General features: G+C 45.5%; 6 protein-coding genes across 6 annotated transcripts; 3 read left to right on the top strand and 3 right to left on the bottom strand.

Moving 5' to 3' along the window:
- Positions 1-9,753: 9,753 nt before the first annotated feature.
- On the top strand, positions 9,754-10,980 carry CCR75_007288 (uncharacterized protein; the record flags this gene model as incomplete). The annotated part of the gene is made up of 1 exon (XM_067965349.1): positions 9,754-10,980. One exon carries the CDS (start codon positions 9,754-9,756, stop codon positions 10,978-10,980), a length of 1,227 nt encoding a protein of 408 aa, XP_067820895.1.
- A 516-nt stretch (positions 10,981-11,496) lies between these two features.
- Positions 11,497-12,141, top strand: CCR75_007287 (uncharacterized protein; the record flags this gene model as incomplete). Its single annotated transcript, XM_067965348.1, has 1 exon — positions 11,497-12,141. The coding sequence occupies one exon, from the start codon at positions 11,497-11,499 to the stop codon at positions 12,139-12,141; it is 645 nt and encodes a 214-aa protein (XP_067820900.1).
- Positions 12,142-12,292: 151 nt separating this feature from the next.
- On the top strand, positions 12,293-12,817 carry CCR75_007286 (uncharacterized protein; the record flags this gene model as incomplete). The annotated part of the gene is made up of 1 exon (XM_067965347.1): positions 12,293-12,817. One exon carries the CDS (start codon positions 12,293-12,295, stop codon positions 12,815-12,817), a length of 525 nt encoding a protein of 174 aa, XP_067820899.1.
- A 164-nt stretch (positions 12,818-12,981) lies between these two features.
- CCR75_007285 (uncharacterized protein) lies at positions 12,982-19,431 on the bottom strand (the record flags this gene model as incomplete). The annotated part of the gene is made up of 1 exon (XM_067965346.1): positions 12,982-19,431. The coding sequence occupies one exon, from the start codon at positions 19,429-19,431 to the stop codon at positions 12,982-12,984; it is 6,450 nt and encodes a 2,149-aa protein (XP_067820898.1).
- Positions 19,432-20,488: 1,057 nt separating this feature from the next.
- Positions 20,489-22,659, bottom strand: CCR75_007284 (uncharacterized protein; the record flags this gene model as incomplete). Its single annotated transcript, XM_067965345.1, has 3 exons — positions 21,801-22,659; positions 21,601-21,725; positions 20,489-21,544 (listed from the first exon to the last, which is right to left on the bottom strand). The coding sequence occupies exons 1-3, from the start codon at positions 22,651-22,653 to the stop codon at positions 20,489-20,491; spliced, it is 2,034 nt and encodes a 677-aa protein (XP_067820897.1). The 5' UTR covers positions 22,654-22,659.
- Positions 22,660-23,010: 351 nt separating this feature from the next.
- CCR75_007283 (uncharacterized protein) lies at positions 23,011-23,898 on the bottom strand (the record flags this gene model as incomplete). Its single annotated transcript, XM_067965344.1, has 1 exon — positions 23,011-23,898. The coding sequence occupies one exon, from the start codon at positions 23,896-23,898 to the stop codon at positions 23,011-23,013; it is 888 nt and encodes a 295-aa protein (XP_067820901.1).
- Between the last annotated feature and the right edge of the window lie 2,776 nt (positions 23,899-26,674).

Here is a 26,674-nt window from a genome sequence, read left to right as displayed (position 1 = left end):
CCTGGGATCGACTTCGTCGAGACTTTTGCGCCAGTGGCTCGGAAAGAGTCAATCAACACGGTGTTAGCTATGCAGCAGCTGAAGACTTGGAGGCAGAAAATGTTGACGTTGATACCGCATTCTTGTATGGAGAAGTTGATGAGGAGATCTACATGGACGAACCCGACGGTTTTGAAGATCAACAAAATCCGATGAAGAAGTGTTTGCTGCAAAAAGCGCTATATGGAACCAAGCAAGCGGCGCGGCAGTGGAGCAGCAAACTAAATCAGCATCTGGAAAACCAAGGATTCAAAAGCACTTCAGCAGATCCGTGTGTGTTTATTCGAGTGTCAAGTGGCGAATACAGCATCATTGAAATCTACGTGGACGACCTAATGCTGTTCGGCAAGACAAAGGAGCACATTACGAACATTAAGTGTGCGCTTAAGCAAGAGTTCAGCATCAAAGAGCTTGGGGATCTCAAGTACTGCTTAGGAATCGAAATTCACCGCAAGCGCGATGAACATTTGATCAAGATGAACCAGAAGGCATACATCAGGCGACTCTCGGAAAAGTATGGAATCGAGAATTGCAAGGACGTGCACACACCAGCGGACAACAACTCGAAACTGGTGAAGATGCCTGAAGAGGAAGCATTTGTACCGAGATTTCCGTATCGCGAACTGGTGGGTGCATTAATGTACATAGCGACTTGTACACGACCAGACATCGCGCATGCGGTTGGCGAAGTTGCCAAGTTCTGTGAGCGCTACGGGAAGTCACACTGGGTAGCAGCCAAGCGAATTATTCCTGAACGGCGGCTCGATCTCATGGAATTCCAAGCGACAGCCAACCGTTGCGACATCAAGCACGGAAGCAGAGTACATGAGTCTATACAGCGCAACCCAAGAGGCAGTCTGGCTTCGAAATCTGATAAAGGACTTGGAGTACAAGACGGATACGGCGACGACGATTTTTCAAGACAATCAAGGATGTATTGCGCTTGCCAAAAATCCTGTCTACCATTCGTGCACGAAGCACATCGACATTAAGTTTCATTTCTTGTGAGAGGAGGTGGCAAGTGAGGTGATTGCGCTGGAGTACAAGCCGACGGAAGAAATGATCGCGGACGGATTGACCAAGGCGTTCCAAGAGACAAGCATACCAAGTTTATCATGGGACTTGGCATGGCAGCATAAGGGCATCACTTCGAGCGCACATCAAGAGAGAGTGTTGAAGATTGATGTATTCATCGAAAGTGTTGCACTTTATGCATATGCGTATATACGGGATCGAATGACAAGAATATTACGGAAAAGTTGAGTGTGGAAAATATCGTGTGTTGTGGCTCTGTCGGGTAAGGCATGGCAGTGCGACCCACTGGTCACCGGTTCGATACCCGGTAACGACAAAAAGTAAAACCTTCGGGAACTGGTGTTTGGGGTTCACCAGCACTGTACCGCCAGACAGTGACGTCCCCCATTTTATGGTAGTCCACATATCTGGGAAAGGGGGCGCAGCGAACGATAGGAAAGAATTAACGGTAGGATAAAGCTAACGGTAGGATAAAGTTAACGGTAAGATTGAGATAAACTCAAAATATAACTTACTTTCCGGCTTGCAATTTCGACCGTAAGCCCATCTTCAAGCTCATAGCGCTAACGTAAATCAACATTTGCTTCGAGACTGGGACTCGTTTCACTGTTCCTAAAGTTCCATTGAACTTAGGCCTAAAGTTTGTAGACTTTGACAGTAGGGGACGCTCTCTCGTCCTTGATTTGGAGTCGAGATATGATTTCATTCTTGGAATGGCCTGGCTTGAACGCCATAAGCCATTATCGATTGGAGGTCTAAACCTTAGGTGCCACGCGCAATGCTCCTAGCAAAGTTTTGGAGAGTCATGAACCCACCTTTGCTAGGCAATAAAAGCGCTATTGGCGTGGATCATTGAATGAGTCTGTCAGTGTTTTAGACATCGGCATGTCTGTAATAATAAACTCTAATGTTGAAAACATTAATTCTGCGCACGACTCAGCAGAAATAAGTGGAACGGCACATACTCCGTCGAGTGACACTTGGTTTAATAACGACTCACTGCATGCTGAAAGCATTGCTGACCTAAGGTCGAGTCATTCAGAGTGTAATATCCCTGAGATACGTGGAGTGGCACGTCTAAGTCTACTGAGTGTGGTCGGCCGAGGTGGAACCATACTGAGTGTCAGTAGTGACACTATTGGCGGTTCGCCAGGAATTCAAGGGGGCAATATCCCAGATATACGTTGAGTGGCACGTCTAAGTCCACCGAGTGTGGTCGGCCGAGGTGGCACCTTACTGAGTGTCAATATTGACACAATTGGCGATTCGCCATTTTGGGTCAAACCCTTCTAATGCACAAGCGGCACGTGAACGTTCGCTGGATAAGGAAGTTAATTTACCTAACTCCTTGTCGGATGTCGAATTAGACACCATGTTTAGTATAGAACCAATACAGTCTGGAAAATTCGGGGACGTGAATGTTTCGGCGTCTGAGAGGCGAATTGTCTCTAGTCCAAGACAGGGGAGACGCGAAGTGTTTATACCCCCACAAAATGATACGCGTGAGCAATTACATACGCTTGTAAATGGTGTAACCGGTAACAATGAGGAAGAAGTAAGCCTTGCGGCAATCCCTTCGTTACATGCTATGTTAGAGCTAGGCGAAATATCTATTGATAAGTTGCGGCCGAGACTTAAAGGCTGGCGACCTATTTGAGTTGGTGGCCATTCGACCAACAATTGAGTTAAACTCATCTTACTTCTGGACGAAGCTGTTTTCGATGACACAAAAGCTGCCTATAGTGCGCGAAGTGGGTCATTGATCCTTAAAGATCCTACGTATCCATTATATTCCTTGATTAAGAAGTTCCAAGATGTGGTATGTACTACTCCACCATCTATACCTCTGGATAGAGGTGTCCGTCATGAATTGACTTGGTTCCGGAAACCAAATACCGTATCGCACGACAGTTGCCTTTACCAAGGGAACAGTGTGACGTCATTGACGATTTCTTCCGTGCTAAGCACGAGGCTGGAATGGTACGAGAGAGCTAATTTCCCCATTCGACGCCGACAATTCGTGCTAAGAATCCAAATGGTTAATGGCGCATTGTACATGCTTATAATTAGCCTAATGCTGCCAATATACCCCCTCAGAACCCCTTTCTTAGAAAGGATGTTCTTTAGAGCAATATGGTGATATGTACAATGTACAGTGAACTTGACTTAATCGATGATTACTATCAACTGCTCATGCGAGCTAACGATATTCAAAGAACGTCCTTTCTTAGAAAGGATGTTCTTTAGAGCAATATGGTGATATGTACAATGTACAGTGAACTTGACTTAATCGATGATTACTATCAACTGCTCATGCGAGCTAGCGATATTCCGCCTACAGCGGGTGGAACCCAAGCGGTATGCTATGGGAGTGGTTAGTTATGCCACAAGGGCTTTCCAACGCCCCGGCAGCATTTAATCGTCTAGTGACGCATTTCTTTCGCCCTCATCGAGGTTATGCACAAACTTATTTCGAAGACATTTTTGTCCATAGTCGTGCGGAGCAGGGTCGGTCGGATATGTAAAACCATTTAGACCATTTGCGAGCAGTGCTAGAGTGCATGCGCACAAACAAATTGTATGCAAATGCATCTAAATGCATTTTTGGCGCAGACAAAATTCCTTTTTAGGATGCTTCATTAGAAAGCGAGGCCTTAGAGCGGATCCCGCTAAGGTAAAGGCCATAGTAGATTGGCCGGTTCCTATAAACAAAAAGAATTTGCGTAAGTGGTTGGGTCTCGCCAACTATATTCACAGATATAGCAAAAATTAGGCTGATTTGGCTAGCCCATTATCTAATCTCCTTAAATAAGATACAGACTGGTGCTTGACTAACACAGATCATAATCATACAAGCAGTTGAAAAAGTCTTATCCACGCCCCGATTCTGGCACTGCCAAATCCAAATTGGCCTTTCGGTGTCGTCTGTGACGCATCTGATTTTGCCATTGGCAGTGCTCTGTTACAAACAGATGTTGATGGGCATGAACGTGTTATTGCGTTCGAGTCTAGACAGCTTAAAGCTGCGTAAAGAACTACCCAGATCATGCCAAAGAGTTACTTGCAATGAAGTATGCTCTCGTCAAATTCAGAGTTCATCTGCTCGGCTCTAAGCCGTCTGTGATATATATAGATCGTGCGTCATTACGCACGGCGACTAAGTCGCCCCATCCTTCACAAAGAATGGCCCGATGGCTATTTTTTTTCGCTGGATACAACTTCAAGGTGAAGTATAAGCCTGGCAAGCATAATGCTTTGGCCGATGCGTTATCACTCAGGCCGAATTATGAGCCCTCTCATTTAATGACTATCTCGTCGCCTATTCCTGAGTTAATCCGTTCGGCTTACGCCAAGGACGAACAGTGTGTAGCTCTGCTACGAGCTTTAAAGAACTCTGATTCAGGTATTAAATTGCCGGCACGTTTGCGCGCAAGGTTACTTCGATTTTCTATCGATAACGACCTGTTGCTATCGCACGGACGTTGCAAATTTTCCGCATGTCGTTGTTTTCATGATGAGGATTTGAAGAACCGAATCTTTCATGAAGCTCACGATACTGTCCTTGGTGGTCCTCGGTAAAGAAAAGACTTTCGGCTCTATAAACCAAAAATATTAAGCCCAAACTTAATAAATGGGTCAGCACATATGTCCGCACATGCGAAACTTGCCAACAGGTAAAGCCCTCGGCGCATGCTACTGCGCCACTGGCGAGCCTTCGTGTCTCCATAGGTTGCTGGGAGTCCATTAGTATGGATTTTGTTTTCGGTCTACCGAAAGATTCAGCCGGTAACTTCGGTATAGTGGTCTTTGTTGACCGATTGAGCAAAATGGCTTAGTTAGCGGTCGTTCAGGATTCCATTGATGGAGAGGGTACAGCTACGCTGTTAATCGATCGCGTGTTTCGACAACATGGTTTTCCAGTGGCAATTGTCTCTGATCGGGATCCTCGTTTCACGGGTAAATTCTGGAAATCAATTTCCGAGTGCTTGGCACCAGATTGGATATGTCCACTGCGGACCATCCGCAGACAGATGGTCAAACTGAACGTTTCAATCGCGTCATTGAAGACGTTTTACGCAGCGTTTGTGCTCAGACACCAAAGCGCTGGAGCTTAATACTCCCAGTTGTAGAATTTGCGTTAAATAACACTGTTCATGCCTTTTCAGGCTGTACTCCGTTTTATATAAACGGTCTTACCCACCCGCGCGTTCCACCAACGATACCACTGCGTATTCAAGATTTGGTGGGGGAGAATTGGCCGATAGGCTTGCTGATATCAGCCCTGTTACCGTTCGAAACAGGTAGCGAGTTTCTCGCGACGCGATTTAGTGTCTTAGACACGTAAGGGATACGATGGCTTATAGCCAAGACAAACAAAAAGAACAAGCAGATGTCAAAGGCAAAAGCTGTACTTATTCTTATATGGTCGGAGACCGAGATTTGCTAAACGCTAAAAATCTACCTACCAACTTGGTTTCCGGGGTCTTCAAGACCAATTGCACCCGCTCTTGATTGGACCATTTACGGTCGTGGCCAAGAAGGGCCTAACTTACACGCTAAACCTTCCTAGCTAGCTGCGCACACACCCAATGTTCTACGTTGGCTTGTTTAAGCCCTATCACGACCCTTCCCACGTGGACATGAAGGCCTTGCGCCGAGACAGGCGGTCGCACCGCAGATTGCTGCATCATCGCCAGGATGCATAGCTGGCCCTCTAAACGAGGCTGCTGACGTTCCAGCATCGTAAGACGATTTGAACCGCCTCAAAAGAGCCTTCAACCCGAGCAATACTCTCAATAAGAAGTTGCATCTCGTGCTTTAGAGCATGACGACCAATGCCCGATAACTGAGTAGCACCATCAAATGATTCCGTCGAGAATTCGACCCCTTCCCGCGCTGCTTGATGCGCGAGGGAACCATCAGTTATACGTGGAGAAACATTAAAGCGACATTGTCGTAAGGGCCAATACCAGTTTCTGGTGAAGTGGCTGAAGTTCCCCTCATCTGAAAACTCTTGGGAGTTTGAGGTACCTCTCTGGTAAGATTGCCCGTACGCCGTTGACGTTTTTGAGCGCCAAGCTTAAGATTAACTTGCGTCAAACGACGCTTCCCACCACTAAAAGTGGGAAAAACCAAATTTGTAGCCTCAGTGCGGCTTCGATCCATGGTTGCACGGTGACCTGGAGCACTGAAATATCGGCTAGGCTTTTCTTCGTTTTGTGGCATAAATACCGAACGCAACTGGCCTTCGGCCTTAAGCTTAGCGAAAATGAAGCGAAGCTTCCGTTCCAAACGAACATCACCTCTATCTGCAGACTCTCTGATATTCCAGATATTACGAAGTCGGCGGGCCCGGTGGCCCCAGTTCTCCAATGAAACTTCGTTTCACTCCTTGTTTCGTTAGAAAAAATCGATCAAAGCTCCCTCATTGAGGTCATCGATTCTCACGAGCTTAGTCACGTAAACGCGTTAGATACTGACTTCGCGTCATAACCGTTAGCTTAAGGAATCGCTCATGAAGAGCGTCGCGAGCAGCGATCTCCTCTGGCGTTCTTGCTGTATCACCAGAGGTCCAGATGGCCAAGGTGTGACCCGCGATCTCTTTGAGACGCTCATCTGCACTAAGCGGAGTGAGTCTATATATACTATGAGTTTTAGCTTTCGCTATCTCGGCAGCTCGACGATGAGCTTGTTCCTCAGTGAGGAAAATTCCCTCTCTTGCTCTTCATCGAGCGAATTTGTAATGATGATGGACTCAGGGTCCTGTGTCCTGCTCAATGCCGTTGAAACATCAGCGGAACCACGTACTTCGAACAGATTAGGGGCCGCAAACATTCATCCGGAGAAAAAGGCGTGTAAGAGCGACGCTCTTTCTCTTCATTATCTGATGGAAAACAACTTTCAAAGTTCACCATTCCATCATCGTGGAGGAAGGAGCAAAGAGTCTTTGACACACGCTTGATTGACATGGGACAAACGAAAGAAAATCATACAACCGAACGGTCAGCTGTTGAGGTTCTATTCTCAAAGAGGAAATAAAGCGAATGTTTTCACTCGGTGTCAAAAGTCTGATAGGGGAGGGTGTTATGGGGCACAAATTAGTTGGAGGACCGTTGTTGTGGTAAATTTTATTATTGATAAATACCTCTTTTATCATATCCCATTTATTATGGATAACAAATGTTGTCGCCGCCAGATATAAATCTGGCGGCCAAAATCTTTTTTAAATTAGCAAGAGTAAAGCTTTAGAAATAATAATTAAATAAAGTGCAGTTCCCCTTTTAATTTTAAAGCGTTAAGTGCCTTCATAAGGCTTGCACATTGATCTGTAATAGATAGAAGCCACTTCTAAAATATATACTCTTGTGCACTAATTGCCTCTTGGTACAAACCCTTAAGTCCCTTGAACTAGGATTCATTAAGGTTTAATAGCTTGTACGACTCCCTGAGTTAGTAAACCCAATAGTTCTATAGAACTAAGAAACTCTCTGATTATAAAATTCTTCCTCGGACTTTAGAAGCGAGGAAGCTTCGCTACACGCTGAGTTTTAGTTAAGTTGTAATTTCGCGCACTGTTCTGTGCAGTGTTAAAGGCTATGCGAGGCGGCTCTACATTAAATCCTAGTATGGCTCTTGACTCGATTCAAAAAGTGTGAGTTCTCTACAACAAGTTTCCTGCGACCTTGGGAATTTGGGCATGTGCCCGGTATAATTCCTCGCCAATTCACGTTGTTGGGGGTAGCTAGTTAATAATCCAACGACAACGAATTCGACATCCGCCGCAAGCGGCGCATTTAATTTGTTTTGAAATAGCAGTAGACTTTTGGGTTCGGTGAACGTAGTTACGTGAACCCATCATCGACACGGTTTCAATATGGCTGCCAACTGACTTGCCAACCATGCCATAGCTACCTGCAGTAGCCGGCAGATCATATTAACGCCAGAAAACGTGTTGTCAGGGCGGGGCCTCTAATTTTGATCATTGGATTACAGCGCAAGACTACGTGATTGCTGGCACGAGCGCGCTGATAGAACAGTAGGCAAACATTAAGCCCGTGAACGGGCGCACAGCTGATCGGGACAGTACGGTGTCGCAAACGACGGACAAATATAATCGTTTTGTAGCCCTTAATGATATTTGTAACGGGGCACTACTGACTTGTACTGCTTCAGTACACGTCCACTTCGCACTGCTTCAGTATAAGTCCACTTCGCACTGCTTCAGTGCGAGTGGTGCCTCACATCACTTCACGTACACTAGTACGTGCAGAGGAAGATTCTATTTGAAACACTTGCTTTAAAGAGGGTAAAAGTATTTAATATAGTTAAGCTCTTCTGTTTCTATCTATTTAATGCTAACCTAATCATAAATTAATACAGAATATAATAAAGTCTTATCTGTCTCTCTCTTTGCGCGCGTCCAGCGCTGGCTTGACCGCTGAGAAAGGAGTTATAATGGTCTATATCTACCAATGGATAAGCTTTTAGTATATTATCATGTAAAGTAATATCATCCAAAATTATCTACGTTTTCGATTATATATCAATCAACAAACCTATAAGTGTTAATTTCATGTATCGATACATCCCGTTACAATATTAATGTACATCACTCCAAAACGAAACGATCTTGCCTAAATGTGTCATGGCGACGTCGGCTAGTAACGAGTATACAATCTTTATCATTTTTTGTTCAGTGGGTGCTTTGAAAACCACAAAATTGCCTTCTACGCCAAGCAGCATGTCGAATCATGAGCAAGAGGGAATGTTCGATCGACACAATTTCATTACGGGTGCCTAATAAACGAATTTGCGACGCTGCATCGTCTGTTTTGGTGGACGATAAATTGAAAAAGGTCGCTCAAGGTATCTTAAAAATATTTGGTTAAAATAGAGTCGAAATGTTAATACTATGATGAAAGGAGGAAAATTAGAAAGTTAGAAAGCTGAGCTTCTTCTGACTTCGGGATCCTAATTGATTTTTCGAAATTTAACACTAATCAGGACGTAAACAGCATGTCGTCTGAGAACGCTAAAGAAATGCAACACGCTCTCGGTCTCCATAATTTTCTTTGCGCACGCTGAAAGAAATGCCGACTGCACAAGCCGAATGAGCCGACGAATTCGACAATTTGAATTATACAAAATTAATTGCAGTCGCTGAATCGGAAAAATGTTATGAGAAGCCTCAAACCTGGTGAGAATGATTTTAAATTTCTTGTGATATGTGCGCCGTACTCCTAGACTTCTGAAACGAAAGGAGCTCGCTCTCCTCGGTGACACAATGTTACGCGTGGAACAAAAAAAATATGGTATTTAAACAAGGTCAAACGATAGAAAAGCCAGCACGATGGGTAGCTCAACAACATTATTTAAAACAGTCTAAGGTCGAAGCGTAAATAAGAAATCGCATATCCGAATGAATGATCGAGTCATTCTTTGAATGCCATTTCATCTAGAGTGACCAATGGAGAAAGGCCTAAAGTTCGGTTCGGAATATGCCGACCACTGAGAGGACCGTCATTAGTATCACTCGAATGGATTCTTGGATGCAATAAATATCGCTACAACTCTCCTTAGGCCACTACCCGCACGGTGTCACTTCACCGAAGTCAGTTAACGATCAAATATCGTCATCACTTTTCCTTTTGCGAATTTAACACATATCGACTTCCAGGAATGAGCGCCTCGATCTCGTCGAGCCATTCAGGTCTTTGGAATACAGCGATACATGATCATCTGAACCTTTCAGCAGAAGAGAGCTACAGCCTTGTCAACTTGGCGAACCAAGCGGTCACTGATACTGTCGAAGGCTATGAAAAGTTCCGATTTACGGATGATCGGGTCGTGAATCCTCGAACCTGGAAAGACGTTGGTCATCGCGATAACGTCGTCGTCTACCGCGAGCGATCGGGGCGTCGACCAACATACCCATCAATTCGAGCCATGGACGGCAGCATGCAGCTCATTCCGTGTAAATCGGCCCCATCAGTCAAGATTGTTGGTGTATTGCAAGGTACGCTCGATGATGAAATGTACGGGTGTTTTGTCGATAGTGACGACACGGTAAAGATGCGGTCGGCGGTTCTTGGCGACATGGTGGAAAATTTTCACTGGCTCGCGACGATTGCAAGACCAAGTCCAGAGGATCCGTTTCGATTCTGTGGAGTCGCGCGTTGCACCTTAGGGGCATCAGTGCCATTGGCTAAAACGCGAGGAGCGTGTCTCGTCGTATCGATGGGGATGACCACGACACAGCATGGAGAGCGCATGGGTTACTACGTGGCCCACTCGGTGGAACTTTCCGAGCCAATTAATGACGATAGCTACATTCGGGCAAAGTGCTCCCTTTGTTGGATTAAGACGGAGCTTACGAATGGCAAGGTGGAGCTCTATATGAAAGGGTTTGCGGCTCCTATGGGGATAGTTCCAGAATTTGCAGCGTTCCCTGTACTTGTACGTTGTGTGCTTGGCATTGGTATGACGAGCGATGCCGCGTATTCCAAGAAGCTTGCATGGATGATTCATGACACTGAAAAGGCAGGAGAGCGGTCCCCGCTTTTACTTATGAAAGATTGTGTAGGACGATGCAAAAAGTCGTTTCGAGGACTAAAAAGCAAAGCTATGGTTCGACGCTGTCATGTGTGCCGTAAGAATGTGTGCAGTACGTGCCAAGTTGTGCGGAAGATCCCAATTGGTGTCACGAATGGATCTGGTGGGATCAACAAGTGCAGCATTTGTATTTTGTGTATCCATCGAGCCAAGACGATGAGTGCTGTATTGTTTGTAAGACGTGACCTGCACTCAAAGCGATGGAAAAGCATCGATGCACCACGGACATCGATCACGACCAGCACCGAGCGCGAAATAATGCTCACGGAACGACGATTTTACGACACTCGATGATTTTTTTTATTTACTCTTGTTTGTTGAGCTCGAGGTCACTTTCCATAATTGTAATGAGTAATATTGCAACTAACTTTTATGCTAATAAAGCATAAAAGTTAGTTGCAATAATAAGCCTGCTATTATCCAAAATGAAATTTTTCTCTGAACAAGTTGTGAAACACACTTTTTTTTATTAATCTACATATTATTATCGTGAGTTTTGAGGTATCACACCAATAGGACCTGAATAACAATATTATTCGATATAACGCCAAGAAATTGAAGTATGGACTTTGGCGCAATCCTCCATGCCTAGGTAAATTGAATATTTGTCCAGAAAAATATCTAGATATTAAGAAGTGGTAAACATCATTCTTTGCAAAGAAAAACCTCATCTTACATAATATCCGAGATTGAAGGTATCGTAAATGGAAAGATTCCCTGAACCAATTAGAGTCAATCAAATCTGATTTAAAAGTATTGCGATCTACCATTGTATTGACACTTTTGAATCCGACTCACTGTGTACCACCAATGATCTCCTCGTGCCTACTCTTTTCTAGTGCGATCATGGCTGTGGCCATGGCCGCCCACATAAAAGTAAACCATCACCATCGCGGCCACCACCAAAAGTTTCGCGAAGTTACGGTCATTCCAGATAACGGCATCTGCCCAAATGGCGGCGACGTTCTGTTGTGTCAGAGCGCTTCGTTTGCGTGTCAAGACGACGGGACAGGCAAACAAAAGTGCCTCAATCGCGACGACTCATTTCTTGACTCGATTGACAGCAAAACCGCCGCTCCTTGGATGCAATGTAGCCTAACAAACGCCTCGCTGCCTTCCTTGTGCCTATTTGACTTTCAATGTATCAGTCTCGACAATGCAAACCTTGAGAGCTATTGCCTCCCACCCGATGCCTGGCGTACGGGTCGCAGTACCGCGAAAAGCTGTACCACGTCCAGCGGCGAGGTCAATGCGTGTGACGAGAAGAAATACTGCCGCACCAAGGACTCGTACCAGGAGTGCGCCGCGGCTCCGTATCATCCGAGCACCACTTCGCTTTACAGCGACTGTACAGCCGACGGCATTTGCGATAAATCACTCAAGTGCAAAGACTTTGACAACTTTGCAATGTGCGTTAAAGATCTTGGAAAGGGCGTGAGTGGCGACGAAGATTGAGAGGCTGACTTTGCTATTTAGTAATTTGGTCCGAATATGATTACGACTAAGTAAAAAGTTTAAAATAGCTGTGATTTTTTATCTTGACGTTTAAGCGTTATCCCACTTTTATATAAAAATAAACGAAAGCATCGATAACGCTAAAAAAATAATGCATTTTCTTGCCTGTGTCGTGGGAACGGCTAGTCTCGTGGCGGCAGTATCTGCCGTGCAGCCAAGCATTAAGTATTACGTGCACGTAGTAGCAGATGGCGAAGACTGTGACTATCTAGACGATGTCTTGCCCATGTGTGCGAGCAAGAATTTTGTCTGCAGGATGGGGCCTGGCCATGAGATGTTCGCCGAAGCCCCATCCTGTATCGCTTACGACCCCAATAATACGGCAGACAACCCGTTTTTAATCGAAGAATCGGCGAGTGCACCGTGGGGCGTCTGCAACCCCGTCGCGGAGCTCAAAAGGAGAATTGGCGACCCGCCTGTTTGTAAACGAGACTTTACGTGTCAGTGCCTACAAGGAGCGAGCAGCAGCTGCATCTGTGCTCCACCGGACGCTGTCGATGACGTTAACGGAGCGGCTCGGTGTGAAAACGAGACTTTAGCGTGCGCGGAGGACAAATACTGCCACTACCTCAAAGAAGGCGGCATGGAATGCGGCCAGAAACCATTTAACTCGTGAGAAAGATGATAAATTACATCTCGAGATGCTACGTAATATATATTCTTAACGTCTTGCACTGTGATAAACTGTACTTTTAGTGCCGTATTTCGTGCCTGCGTTGACTTAGAAAAGGCTATATTTACTTCATCAACTATCAAAGTTGTTCCAACACGCTTTCCTTGTTAATTGAAGTGGCGAGACATCTGCAGACGCTCGCGGAGACTCTCTAATTGTGCACTTGTAGTCGACGGTCTGGTAAGATTACTCGCGGATCCACGCGTGGCCGTGAAAGCATGAAAAGACGTAAAGCTTCGACCACGAGTATTTCCATCCAATGTCGTTTCAGCTGCTGACGAAGCTACAGACGTAGTCCTTGCCGTACGTGTCACGTGCGCGCTGTCTTGCGAAGGGAATAAGCGTCGTGCCAGATTTTCTCCTGACGTAGCAACAGCACTGTTCAATGCACTACGACTACCAAAATGGCTTGTTATACGAGGTGCAGCAGTTGCGACGTTGCTAATATTGTCGTTTTCCATTACGCGCAGACCTGTGGGCTCAGCTGCATCCTGATTGTGCAACCCGTCGATACTCATTTCCTCAAGGGCTTGACGGACAGGAGAAGTCGGCGGAATGTCTTTCATCGATGCCTCAAAAACACTTGGACGTGTCTTGCTTAAGCTCTCCGTCATAATCTTTAACGCCGACCGCATGTTGTCATTAGCAATATCAACCATCATGACGTCAGCACTTGGCAGAGTTGAAAAAAACATGTGCATCTGCATGAGAACACCAAAAATGTCAATGCCTTCGAATGGAGTCAACGAATTTGCTTGCAGCTTTGATAGCTTAATCAATATCCGTCCAATGAGTTGATCCAGCGAGTCTTCCTTTAACAAGTGCTTGAGCGTGTCATTCTTGTTATAATCTCCAACATCATTGTGCATGAGACGTTGCAAAAGATTAATCACGGACGGATAGACATCACCAAGTCTTGCGCGTTCCGTCAACTTTCGCATTGCTTTATAAAGCGCCTTGAAGAGCATGAGGTAGCGCTTGTCTTCGGGTGGAAGCGTCGCGATTTCCGACGCAGGTAACGTAGCCTTTTCCGAAAACTTTTCCATTCGCGGATCCATGATCTTTGAGCACAATTCCAGCAAAACACGCTCGACAACATATCGCTGCAGACTTGTGACGGCATCACTACTGAACACAACCGTCAAGGTGGTGATGCTAATGGCTAGAATGTACATTTCCGGCCTCTTTTCCGCATTGCCAGCGTAAAAGGCCCCATGAATGCAGTCGCAAAGAGCTAACACAATCTCATTGACATACGAATGCAAAAAATCCACCTCCGATGGGTCAGTGGGGCGGTTGATGATCGCATACAACCCCTTCAATGCATTGCCACCTTCCTTGTAGGCAGGAGTCCCTGCTTGTACAATCTCCTTTGATGAATTAATGAGCTTCTCGATCGGACGTAACAATAATTCTTCAATCACTGCGCTTGGTGCATCTTCGTCTCTTACCTCATTTCTTGGTTGGCTCATGTCGACATCATCGTCAAACGGATCCTCTTTATCATGCTGTACTCCAGAATCAAAAGCATGCTCCTGAAATGGCTGACCTACTTTTACAGCATTAGTGAAAGAGGGCCCCGATACATTCGTCGGAGCTGGCGGTGCCATCACAGAAGCTCGTCCGAAACCAAATCCAAATCCTGTTCGCGGCTGCTGCGAGACCTCTCGCTCGGTCGCGTCATTCTTCAGTGATGCGGACGGTTCAATGGACACATTGTGTGCAGGCAAGTGCTTTAGTCGAGCAGTTAACAAGTCAACGCCTTGCTGCGTGGTGATGCCCGCAAAACGAAAAAACTTGTCTGCGTTTCTATTCTCCGTCCGAGAGTACACGGCAACAAGAGCACTGATTGCGCTTTCACGAAGCTCCTTCTCATGAGCAACAACATACTTTCCCACCTCTTTGATACATTTGCGACCAATGACGTGGTAGCCATGCACGCTGACAATGTATTCCACCATATCAATGCATTCACATCGGCTCTTCATATTCTTCGATCCGTTGAAACACTCCATCAAATATACAACGTATTGCTCCGGATTGTACACATCAACAATCAACTTCATCACGTCACGAAAGCGAACTCGAAAGCGAGGCTTTGATTGACCACATTCCTGAAGGAGGTAAGGCAACAAAATTGCAGCTTCTACGTCATCGAGTTGGTACGTAGTGTCTTTAAGCATCTCCAATAGTTTTACCAATACTTCTAAGAGTTTGGCCAGGGCCTGAACATTATTGTCCACGACACGAAGAGTGCACCATTTTAAAACAAGATCCAGCAAACTAATAATTTCATCCGGATGGTGAGCGATGCACAGCGTCAGCTCGTCCATCGCAGATAACATTCCCTTTTCAAGAGAAGGAGCAAACAATTTAGCGTGAAACTCGGGTGAGAGAAACGGTTTCCACTCGACTTCAATTTCACTTTTTCGCATTTTCATGTCGCTAAGAGATGTCGATTCAAAGATCCACTTATTTAAATGACCCTTGGCGATTCGTGCCGGTTTGTTGTTACTTATCTTCAGCGAAGGCGCCGGTTTTGCCGAGCTTTGTACAGGAGGGGCCAGGTTGCTTGAAGTTCGAGCAGAAGAAGGCCGTGCCAAGCGAGATTTCGATGGAGTATTGCCAAATGCAGATGGGCTAGCCTTTCTTCGAAGTCCACTGCCTCCAATGGCTCCGCTAATCGCCGATGTAGCTGCAGGGGACATTACATTTGGCTCAGAAAACAATTTAGAAGCTTCGCTCGATCGAGCTGGGCCTTCAAATGTTTCAACGACATCACAAACTTTTTGTAACAAAGGCTTCAGAGCACGCATGGCAGCAGGCTTAATGTCACGGCACCCAGTTGTTAATACAACGTCCTTGCCAACCGATTTCATCACTTCAATAAGCAAAAGTTGGGCCTTTTCTCGTGCCTCGGAAGACTTGTCCATCATACACTGGATCGTTGGCACCACCATACAACTTAAATCCACCTTCTCACACCTCTGCAAGTGCTCAACTGCCCACCCGAGCAACTCAGCTCGCCCAACAGGATTCATGAGGCCGTCCGACAACGACGGAAGGAGACTTTCCATGCAATTCGAATTAGTTGTGTGATTGTGGAAAACCCATTTATTAAGAGCTTGAACAGCTGCAAGTTGCATCGTCTTCTTGTTGTCGGCCACTCCAGCGATTAAACTCGCACCAAGAAACTTGGACATCTTTGCAATTTCAGGTCCAACACTTGTTGCCACAACTGCAATCACGTTTGTAGCTTTGACCTTCAAATTAGCATTCGCGTCGTTGAGTCGAGCTTTCAAACTACGTAGCACGTCTTGCACCGGTCGAGTAAGCTCGATCGCACAACCCGCACCTTCGCAAATGGCTTGGACCCGATCTATTGCCTCTGCGCGCTTCTTCCAAGCCACCTTGTCTGTCTCGTTCTTCATATCATCTAGCAATTCTTTGGTGATATGACTGCTTACATCAACACGGCCGAACAAGGCGCCAGGGTCAGTCGCAGCGGTCATTTCCTCGTGCCCTTTCACCTGACGCTTTACAGTCTTCATAGTTATAGCTGGGTCGAAACCCACTTTCTTGAACTCTTCCTCTACAGTCTTGGCCAACGCTGGCTTCCAGCTCTCGAGATTTAAAATTGGAAGTAATGCGGGGCCCAGTTGTGAGTACATTGTACTGAGAAGAGCAATGGCAGCACTACGAACCTTAGAATTCGAGGCTTCTAATCCTTGAGGGCCCTTTGCGTAGTCAATCAAAACGCGTGGATTACAAGTAGAGATACCGAAGTCCTTGACGCAATCTGACAAGACCAAAAGCGCCTCAATTTGCGCTAGCGGCAAGCGGACTTTTGGCATGTAATTGATCATACATCCAGTCGTATACGAAGGACTAGTCGCTTCACAAAATTGCAAAATCATTGCTCGGACCGCCTCGTTCGCTTTTTTGTCGCCAATTTTGTCGCAGGCGCGAGGAGTTACTACACAAACAACGCCGCGTGGAAATTTACAAGAAGCAATCTCTGCAAACGTTCCAACCGCTTGAAAAGCGCTTTTGAGCACATTAATGTTGCTATCCTTGAAACCCTTTACTCGTTTTGACAAATACACGGTAATCGCCTCAATCACTTGCACGCTCATCATATTGGCATTTGTTCTTGCAAATTCCTCCAATCCTTCAATTGCTTCTTTTCGCTCCATCCATTTGGTGCTAGCAAATCCTTCTTGGATTGAACTCCAGTTTTCAAGTCGAAGGTCAGCAACAATCACATCGGCTTCTTCTGCAGTAACAGAAATTGCAGTACTTGTAAACTCAGTGCTTGTAGTCTTTGGAGAGCCGGTATTCGATCCTGACACTAAAGCCTTTTTTAACAGATTAGCTTTTGGTACAGCATTATTACCAAGCTTCAATCCAAATCGAGTTGGTGGTCCTCGCTTTTTTAATGACGGCCCACGACATTCAGCAATAGTAGAACTGCTATCCACATCCATATCGACATCAGTCTCCAAAGCTTTAAAACTCGAGCGGCTTGCAGCGCTTTCTGCGCTACTAAGATGCGATGGTGAACGCGAAGGTGCACCGTCAGATTTTGACAATTGGGAGCTGACGGGACGAGAAGGTGTCGAAACAGCATTGCCACCAAGGCCTCGTTGAATTGCCTTATGCGCCCGAGGATTCTTGCTCGCGATTTCATTCGTCATATTTAAAAGCCAATTTGCTGCTTGATCACTTGCTTGCAAAAGAAAAACAAAGTCATTTTGACCTGCCTCCCGAACCTTCGGATCAGTATCCTCAATACCCTTCATGAACATTCCTCCAAACGACAAAATCAAAGCTTTATCCTTCAAGTCGACGTAACGATTTTCCACCGCACGAGCCACAAAAGCCATCACTTGAACGCGAGCAGGAGGAGCCTTGTTTTTCGACGCATCGCAGGCCAGTTTTAAATCATCCATCATCATCTCAATTGTCATTGCATGCTGCAAAAATAGATCCAAAGTTTTATTAGTCGCATTCAAAATCACCGACTTCTTGTCCGAAAATTTTCGCAGTAGCTCTGGAAATATCATCCGAGCAAACTGCGTGAAACTCTTCCGCAAACCATCCGCAAGCGCACCAAACACTTCAATTGCTTTCGCGACAATATTCACATTCGAGTCACTGGTCAGTGTCTTTAACGTCGACACCAGCTCATAGTAGTCACCGTTCACAAGCTTCGGAACAGGACCAATTAGATCTAACACAATTTTTAATGCCTCGACCTTTTCACTCCACTTGGGCAACGCTAACTTCGTTTTAAAGTCCGACTTTGCAAGTTTTGACAGCAAATCCACACTCTCGACGAAATCGCGAGGATCGAAAGCTTGTGCACCAGACTCCGCTGCACTAGCAACACTGCTTTTCGCCTTTGAACTACTCACAATGTTTGCTGCCCTAGCACCTCGTATAAATTTAGTCGGAACTGCCTGACCACATATCATCTCCTTCGTTTGATCTTCAAATTCGACTTTTTGAGCTTGTCGTAAATTGGCCACTATATCTTGAACAATTGCCGGACCGGTCCACCTGTAAATTTCTACCAAAAGACTCATTGCAATTGGTCGCACCTTCACAGCACCCTCCAATAGCTTTGGAAGCGCTGCTTTAATCGCTTGTAACGGTACGACATGCGGTCCATACGCTGTTAATGCGTCAAAAATACATGTGGCACACGCCGGTGGGACTTTCGGCTTGCGGTTCGTCGTTCCTTCTAAAAGCGCCGAGACTGTTGCTTCTGCGGCATTGGCCGCAATAAAAGCATCGGTTAGCTCCATACAAAGCTTGACAATCCCAGGCCGGGCGCTGAAACCTTTATCAATCACACGCGCCATGACTGGACCGACAATCTGTTTTTCAAATGGTTCGATATGCCGCGTATACGCCAACACCGCCGCCATGCCCGCTTCCATGGCACTTGCATTTGCATCTTCACACATGTTTGTGAAAAGCTCCATTGCTTCACGTACTTGACTTGATTGGACATCAGGCCGCTCCAGCAACGTCTTGAGCTCTTCATACCCTTCTTTTCGTACTTTCCAGTTTTTATCGGTCATTTTTGGCAGTACAGTACCCATAGTGACTTCTGTGTCTTGTGCTTGTGCATTATTCGGACTGCCGACTTCCACAGAGGACGGCATGGCCACCACCGTCTCCGAAATCGTATCTTGTACGGTGAGAGACGACAACATCACCGCATTGTCGGCTCCTGCGTCAGCCACGGAGGAGTCTTCTAAAGAAGTATTAATAGATATAATCTCTACGACCTCTTGTACCTCTTGTACTGGTGGAAGTCTCTCACTAGCTTGGAGAAGCGGAGAATTCGACTTAATTTTGAACGGCACACAAGGCGAGTTGGTTACGCCGCCGCTGGTAATGGCTTCTTGTTTCGTGGTATCCTCATCGTCGTCTCCATACTTGATGGTGGACGAAATTGACTTGGATATACTCATGAGAGAGGCCACGTCAAAGCCTGCACACATGCTACACTTGCAGCTCGCGTTGCGAAGACATTTTTCGGCCATTTGGGCGGCGAATTGTAGTAACGAATGCCAAGGTGGATATGTTAATAGAATTAGAATTTAGAGAGAGCGTCGGGCGATAGGAACTCCACGCTAAAGGATGGTGTCCTGGCTGCGGACTCGAGACAATTTTTTATTGTGGAAATTTGAAGTTTAAAAAGCACGAGTGATTGTCTGCTATTCTCTTAATATCTACATTACGGTGTACTGAGGCTACTTCATTTTGGCCATTTAGGAACTAAACTGGGAATGCACCAATCAATTAAACTGCATTATTTACCAATCCCAATGCGCCAATCCAAACACCCCAACTTAAACTAAAGCTCCTCAACCTTTTGCAATAAAAGGAATCTCGACTGCAGCATATTATATACCCATCTCTTAAGGCCGACTCGCAATTACGCTTCAAAACATAAATCACTACATTGCCATCCTGGACCATGCATTTGACATTTATATACGAATCTCACAGCCACAGCAAATTCTTTTCAGTTGTTATTCGAATCCAAACATTAACTTGAAGCACTGGCAATCGATAAAAACGTGGCTTCTCAAATGTGTTTAACACGAAATGAACTTTGATGCTTTTGTATCAAACTCTTCTATAGGAACGTTGACTATTCTACCCTTCCTTTCGTCCACATCAGCCTTTCAGTCACTCTTATTCAGCGATTGGACTTGTAACGAGAGCTAGCACACACACGCGATCCATGTGTCAAGCTTTAAAACAGTACTGGAAGAAAATCGATATGCATGACTTGTAGTCATTTCCTGCGGAATTGTACGAGTTTCCATTCCACAGAAATGCTAATAGAAGGTCAAAGTCTCAATGAGCTCGTAACCTTTAGAACGACAGCAAGTCTAGCAGCCAAAGAACGTAAGTGTGGCCAGAAGCCGACGCTATCATTTTTAAAGATGAGCTACATAAATGGAAGCTCTATACTTTCGTTTCCTCTACATCAATAATTGTCAATATCCAATAAGCCTGCAAATGAGAAATTGTCTGCGAGACCAACTGCTAGCTCTTGACAATCGTATCGTGGCATACCGTGACGTGTTATTACGACACATTACATTGCGAGATTCCATCGCATACAAACATTGAACACGATCGACGCTGGTCTGCCAATGCCGCCACAAAACGATCTTTCGCGTCTTGAAGCTCGACCACACTCTCACCACTGCCACATCCACGAGACACTGGAATTTCCTGGCTAATTGAATAAGTTCGTAAACGCCCATGTGACTCTTCATTATTTTTCTTTTTCTTGTGCCGATTCTTCGCACTATACTTTTGAAATGCCTTCGAGTCGCCGTAATAATGGCAAAGTACCGAATCTACTTGGTCAACGACAACACGCGGTTGGCTCATGTACGTCTGCGCTGGAATCGTGCCTTGAAGATCCACAGGTCGACTTTCATCGTCTTTTGGATTGATCAACGGGAGCTTCAAATACCGACAAATGGGATTGCATCGATGGGATGCTAAAAAGCGCTGAAAACCTCGAACTGCCAAATTCCCCTTTCCAAACTCTTTGCCGCGTTTTGTATGGATTTGAGGATCCGTGTACTGATCACCAACGCCTTGAATATCCACGACGAGAATTTCTTGGCCCGATGCTTCGTAGGTAAAGTGGGAAAAAGCTTGTGGCGTATTGCGTTCAAGGTCACTTACGTACCCAAAATTATTATTGTGTTTGTGATATTCTCCCGCAATAAATGGCTCGACGCCACAAATGGTGCCACGAAGTGTCAAGCTATCCAGCGTCGGATCGTTTGATTGATTAACACTAGATGGGATGAGCTGGAGAATCCATGCTTCGACAAAGTCCACGCGTCGAGGAGGATTGTATGAATTGTATAGTTTTGCGTACTTGGCCGCGACTGCTTGCATCTCGACGTCTTTAAAGTACGTATCGGGATTTTCGTTTGGATTAATGGCAATCTTGGCCACATAATTGGTACATTTGACCGAGGCACTGTCGCCGTCTGCTTCATGTCGCTTTGTCCCGAAAGAATTTGACTCACTAAGGTCTTGTAAATGAAATACTTGTCGTAATCCACCTCGACCAAAGGGCTTAGTGTCAATTTTAACTTGAATCTGCGAACTAGTCCACTGCATTACAATGTCAAAAGTAACCTTTTAACAAGATATGATAATAATTCCCTTACCTTGCATTGCCTCGAATCAAAAACGTGCTTAATTGCGTCGCGCTTTCGCAAGAGCGTAAAATCAGGTGGATCTCGGTATAATATTGGCTGTACCCATGACAACAAGTCAGAAGTCTTTGCAATGGCTACATTATCAATTTGAGGGAATCAAATTAAATTTCTTAACTAAACTAATAGCGCATCAAAAATTTATGACTTACTTTGCTCTGATTCGCTCAGTTCGTCAACTAATTGCACACGACGGTCCTTGTATTCGGTGACTGTAATAAATCCTTCTTGAAACAATTGTTGCAAATTACGTAATTTCTCGATATGTTGGCCGTCACTCTCCATCGAGTCGTTAGATGCAGAGGCAAAGTCACTCGAAAGCCTACGTAAGCAGCCACGAGACGACCAAGAAGATCTCAAAAACTCGTCATTTTCGTGGTCATCCACTTCACAATCCTCATTCAAATTTGCGAGCCACTGACCAACTCTAGCCTCCCCCGCTTCTTCATCGCGTCGATCAATGATATAACCATTGATTTTATAACCTAGTGCGTTTTTATTCGCCATATAAAACAAAGACGACGGAGCTCTCGAGCTTTTCGTAAAAATTTCCGAGCACGTTCGTCTCCGTATTGCCAATCTGGCAAGTTCGATAGGGTCCGTCAATGGAGGCTCCGGCTCGCACTTTTCATCACAATTATCATGGTCACTGCTGAAATCCTGGCATCGATTATTGTTAGAAACGTATTCGTGGTCTCGTCGTGCATTCTGTTTGCTAAGTTTGGCCAAAGTGGGCCTGCTGCTCTGTAAAATGATGTCAGAGCTATAAAATCGACGCCGGATTGGCCAAACCGTTTCCATATCGTGAAGCCACCAATTCAATGAGCTTTGCGACGGCAAAATTTCGAAAGTGGGTTGGGGAACGACGAGCTCCAACGAAGTAGATGACGTAAAGCGTGGTGAAAGCGATCGAACGGCCGAGATTGATGCACACGGAGAGGATACAGGAAAAGGAAATTTACTTTGCAGCATTTTGGCGTCCTCTTTAATGGCAGGCAGCGCCATGGAGCAAGAGAATGCCGGGCACGGCTAGTCAGTCGACTATCTGAGGAATCAGAAAATGTGGTGTCTTAAGTGGAGCGCACGCATATTATTGGACCAAAGTCGACATAGCCCACGTTTATCAGATAGGAAAAGCCCTAAGATTTTCAAAATTAAATTTAGTTTTCAGGATACGCCAAAGATAACTTCATACAGTCTTAAACAAGACTTTAACCGGGATGCGATTTTAATAATGTATTAAAACTTCAGAAGCAACGCAACTTAAAGAAACGGTCTGTGGGCTCACATTTATAAAACTTTTTAGTCGCTCTTGATTTTTTAGTATTCAATTATTGTGTTCAGCCGTTGTAATTTTCCTCGTCATGGCTTTTGTCGATTGCCAATCTCCGACGCCCACGTCGGAGCGTTCTCGAATCCATTCGCTCCGCTTTGAAAGTCGCGAATACTTTGCTGAATCTCACTTTGCGAATTCATGACAAAGGGACCATATTGCACCACTGGTTCCTTCAATGGCTGGCCACTAATAACAATCAACTCAAGTCCTTCCGTCTCCTCTGTCGTCACGTGCAGACCATCGCCTTCTGTCTCCAACACAATTGCATTGTGGGCCGTCACAGCTTCATCGGCACATTTTCCCGCACCACACAACGTATAGACAAATGCATTATGACCTTGTGGGATCGTATACTCGAGCATAGCTCCTGATTTCATCCGGAAATGGATATACGTCACCGGCGCTTCCGTCTCAATTGGACCCTTCTGGCCAAAGACTTCTCCAGCAAAGACAATCGCCTCGACTTTCTTGGCGTCATCCCACGCGTGGGGCACTGTTTCTCGATTAATTTCTTGGTATCTCGGCTCTCTGTTCTTCTTTTCTTTTGGCAGATTAATCCACAGCTGAAGACCGTGAGCTTTTTCTTCACTTGCTGGCATCTCGGCATGAACAATTCCTTTCCCGGGAGTCATCCATTGCAAATCACCAGGTCGAAGCTCGCCTTGGTTGCCTAAGAAGTCTTCGTGACGCATGTGGCCCTTGGACGTTGGGAGCATGTACGTGACGGTCTCGAATCCTCGGTGTGGATGATCAGGAAAGCCGCCAGGTAGTCCCACACTAAACTCATCCAGCATAAGAAAAGGATCGAGGTTGCGCAGCTGCTGGGAGCCGAGAGAGCGTCGTACGGTCGCTCCAACACCTTCGCCTTGTTCACAAGCAATGAATTTTGAGGCAATTCGACGAGGGTCAAACATATTGGCGGTGCAAGTGGGGGAAAAGATTGATGCAATAGGGTAGCTTGATGGCCACAACGATAGCGCTTTAGTATGCGGTGGTGCACTGCGACTTGGTATCTTTCGCGACTGATTGACGGCTTGCGAATAGGTGCATAATTTGAGCTATGTTACTATAGATAGGGTATGACCGGTCATCATATTAGCAAATAATCTTACGGTAAACTTATCACACGAAAAATTTCTGAAACCAATAGGTTTCATATAATTTTCGTGTCATTAGTTTATCTGTAAGATTATTTGCTCATAAAGAGTTTAATCAAATATGTACACTCTTTGCGGGAATCTATTGAAAAGCATTTCTTACCAACATTTATAGCACAAAGCAGAGAATGTCAGTGTGCTTGCCATGTTCGGACCGGATGTCAGCCGATTCACGACTTATTTGTCTATTGCCATCTAACCCTTTGCGCCATTTATGCGTCGCCTTTTTTACACTCATTCTTTTTCATTGGGAGCGGACTGTGCTTGAAACGGGGTGTATTGTTACATGAAATTAACACTCAAAGGTTGTTAATTAATATATTATCTAAATGGTAGATAATATTTGGAGGATATTACTTTATATAGTAATATTCAGAATTCTTATCCATAAATAGGTATAGACCATTATACCTATCTCTTCCGCTAGACTAATCAGCTGTAGGAGTTATCAAAGAGAGAGTAAGTGATAAGATAGAGATAAGAATTCATTTACATGTTTAGCATAAGATTATAATTAAGTTAGTATTTACAAAGATAGAACAAAAGACACTTAAATGTATTCAATACAGTTTTCATTTTACCCTCTTAAGCTAATTACCTTAAGAGAAGTCTTCCTCTGCACGTACAGTGTACGTCAATTAACGTAGGGCACCACTCGCAACTGAAGCAGTGAGAAGTGAACTTGTACTGAAACAGTACAAGTCATAGTGCCCCGTTACACCAGCTAACTTTTAAATACTACAAGGACAACAAAACCAACATTTAAAATGACATCACATGAAGAACAAACGCATCACGGTGCCCATAAAGCTACGCCTTCCGAAGCGATTCGTGCAGCCGCGGGTGACGCACTGTTATCTCTTGCGGCAGACGTTCCGTCTGCCGTAGTATCTTCCACTCGCACAACACAAGATGTTGCGAGTGCACGTGGTGATTTACCACGTGCATACGACCCCTCTTTGGAGATCGACTACGAATGCGAATGCGAGTCGGACGAAATGGCCGACTTGGGGAGAATAGAACAGTCGCCTGATAGACGGCAGGCGGCTGACTATGAGTCTTCGAATGAGAGGGCTCATTCTGGTAGACGAGTTAATAGTCTATTCGAATCCGACGATGAGGATGATCCCTCATCGCCCGTTCCGTCTCCCATACGGTCACCTGCACCTGTTTTCTGTGCAAGGTGATGACGATGGCGTAAGCCATCGTAATAAAAGTTCTTGTGGTACCCCTGCTTCAGTGGGTACCCCTCAAGGGAGTGAAGACAATAAAATGTCTCATCTCGCCCCTTAAAAGAAGCCATGGCTTTTGCCAGAACGGCTAATCAGTAGCTTGATGGAGAGACTACTCCTACCAATAAATGCCCCTTATTTTATGCGACAAAGCTACATGGCCTTGATCCCAGCGCGAAGAACTTTCGCACTGAGGAAGATTTTTATCTTGATGCTTTTTTAAGCATCGATGGTTTAGTGGCAACAATATGCGAGATAAAGTCTCGCTGATGCAAGCCTGGAGCGCGTTCATTCGCAATGTCAAAGACATGGGACGCGAAGCCTGGCTTCAAAAACTTAACGCGAATCGCGTTAAGTTTGAGAAAAGAACTCCAACCGGTGCAAAATACAAATTGCATCGGTTGTCACGTCAGGCTGGACTTCCATGCCTCACGTGGGGTGATCCCTGTCCGTGTTGTGTAGACAACTCGAAGAGGGTAAAAGGGGATGTCTATTCCCTTTCTTCGCCCTGGGGAAGGGCTCGCATCTCTATTGAGATGCGGGACGCGATTGACGTTTTGCAATCGATCAACAAGCGCCAAAGGCGCGTATTTACCGATGCGCCTTCTAAACCATCGGATGAGTCTCGTCATACTGACGGACGAGGCCCTCAACGTCAGCAACCAGCAAGGAACGAGGCTCCCAGCAGTCATGCGAAGGTGGAAAACCACGCCAGCGAACAAGATAACTCGTTCGCTGCCCCTTCACATCACGGTGGTTCTGGACACGTTCCACAAGGAAACGTTGACCGCCGTGGGAATCCACCAATGGTTGTGGTGGAGGAGGGAAATTAGATTTGAACTGTGTGTCGGATCTAATGTCGAAGATCGACAAAATCGATCAATTCCTCCATGATTTGGAGGAAAGACTTGACCACGAGCGCGCCAAGCGTCGCTCGTTGGAGCAGACGGTGCAGGCTCACCATATCGAGCGGTTGGAAAACCGTTCGTAGAGTGCGTATTCCATGTTACAGTACGAACGGATACATCACGCTGTACGTGATGAGCTGTCGTCAGCTCATCGCAGTTTCGAGGATATTCGGAACCGGCATGAGAAACTTCAGCTTCAACATGAGAATCTGGTTCGCGACCACAAGAATCTCTTAGGGATTTTTGAAAAGGGTGGTCAGATCCGTCCTCGGAAGAAGCCGCGTACTGATGGTACGGGCGGAGCCGACCAACGTAAAACGTAGGATGCGTTCGCATCCTACGTGGCAATTCTATTGTGTACGCATTGCCTCTGCGATGCAGTACACGGAAAGG

This window comes from Bremia lactucae, linkage group LG12 (assembly GCF_004359215.1).
Source record: "Bremia lactucae strain SF5 linkage group LG12, whole genome shotgun sequence".
NCBI lineage: Eukaryota > Oomycota > Peronosporomycetes > Peronosporales > Peronosporaceae > Bremia > Bremia lactucae.
Note: the sequence above shows the minus strand (reverse complement) of the source record. Positions and strands in the feature narration are given on the sequence as shown.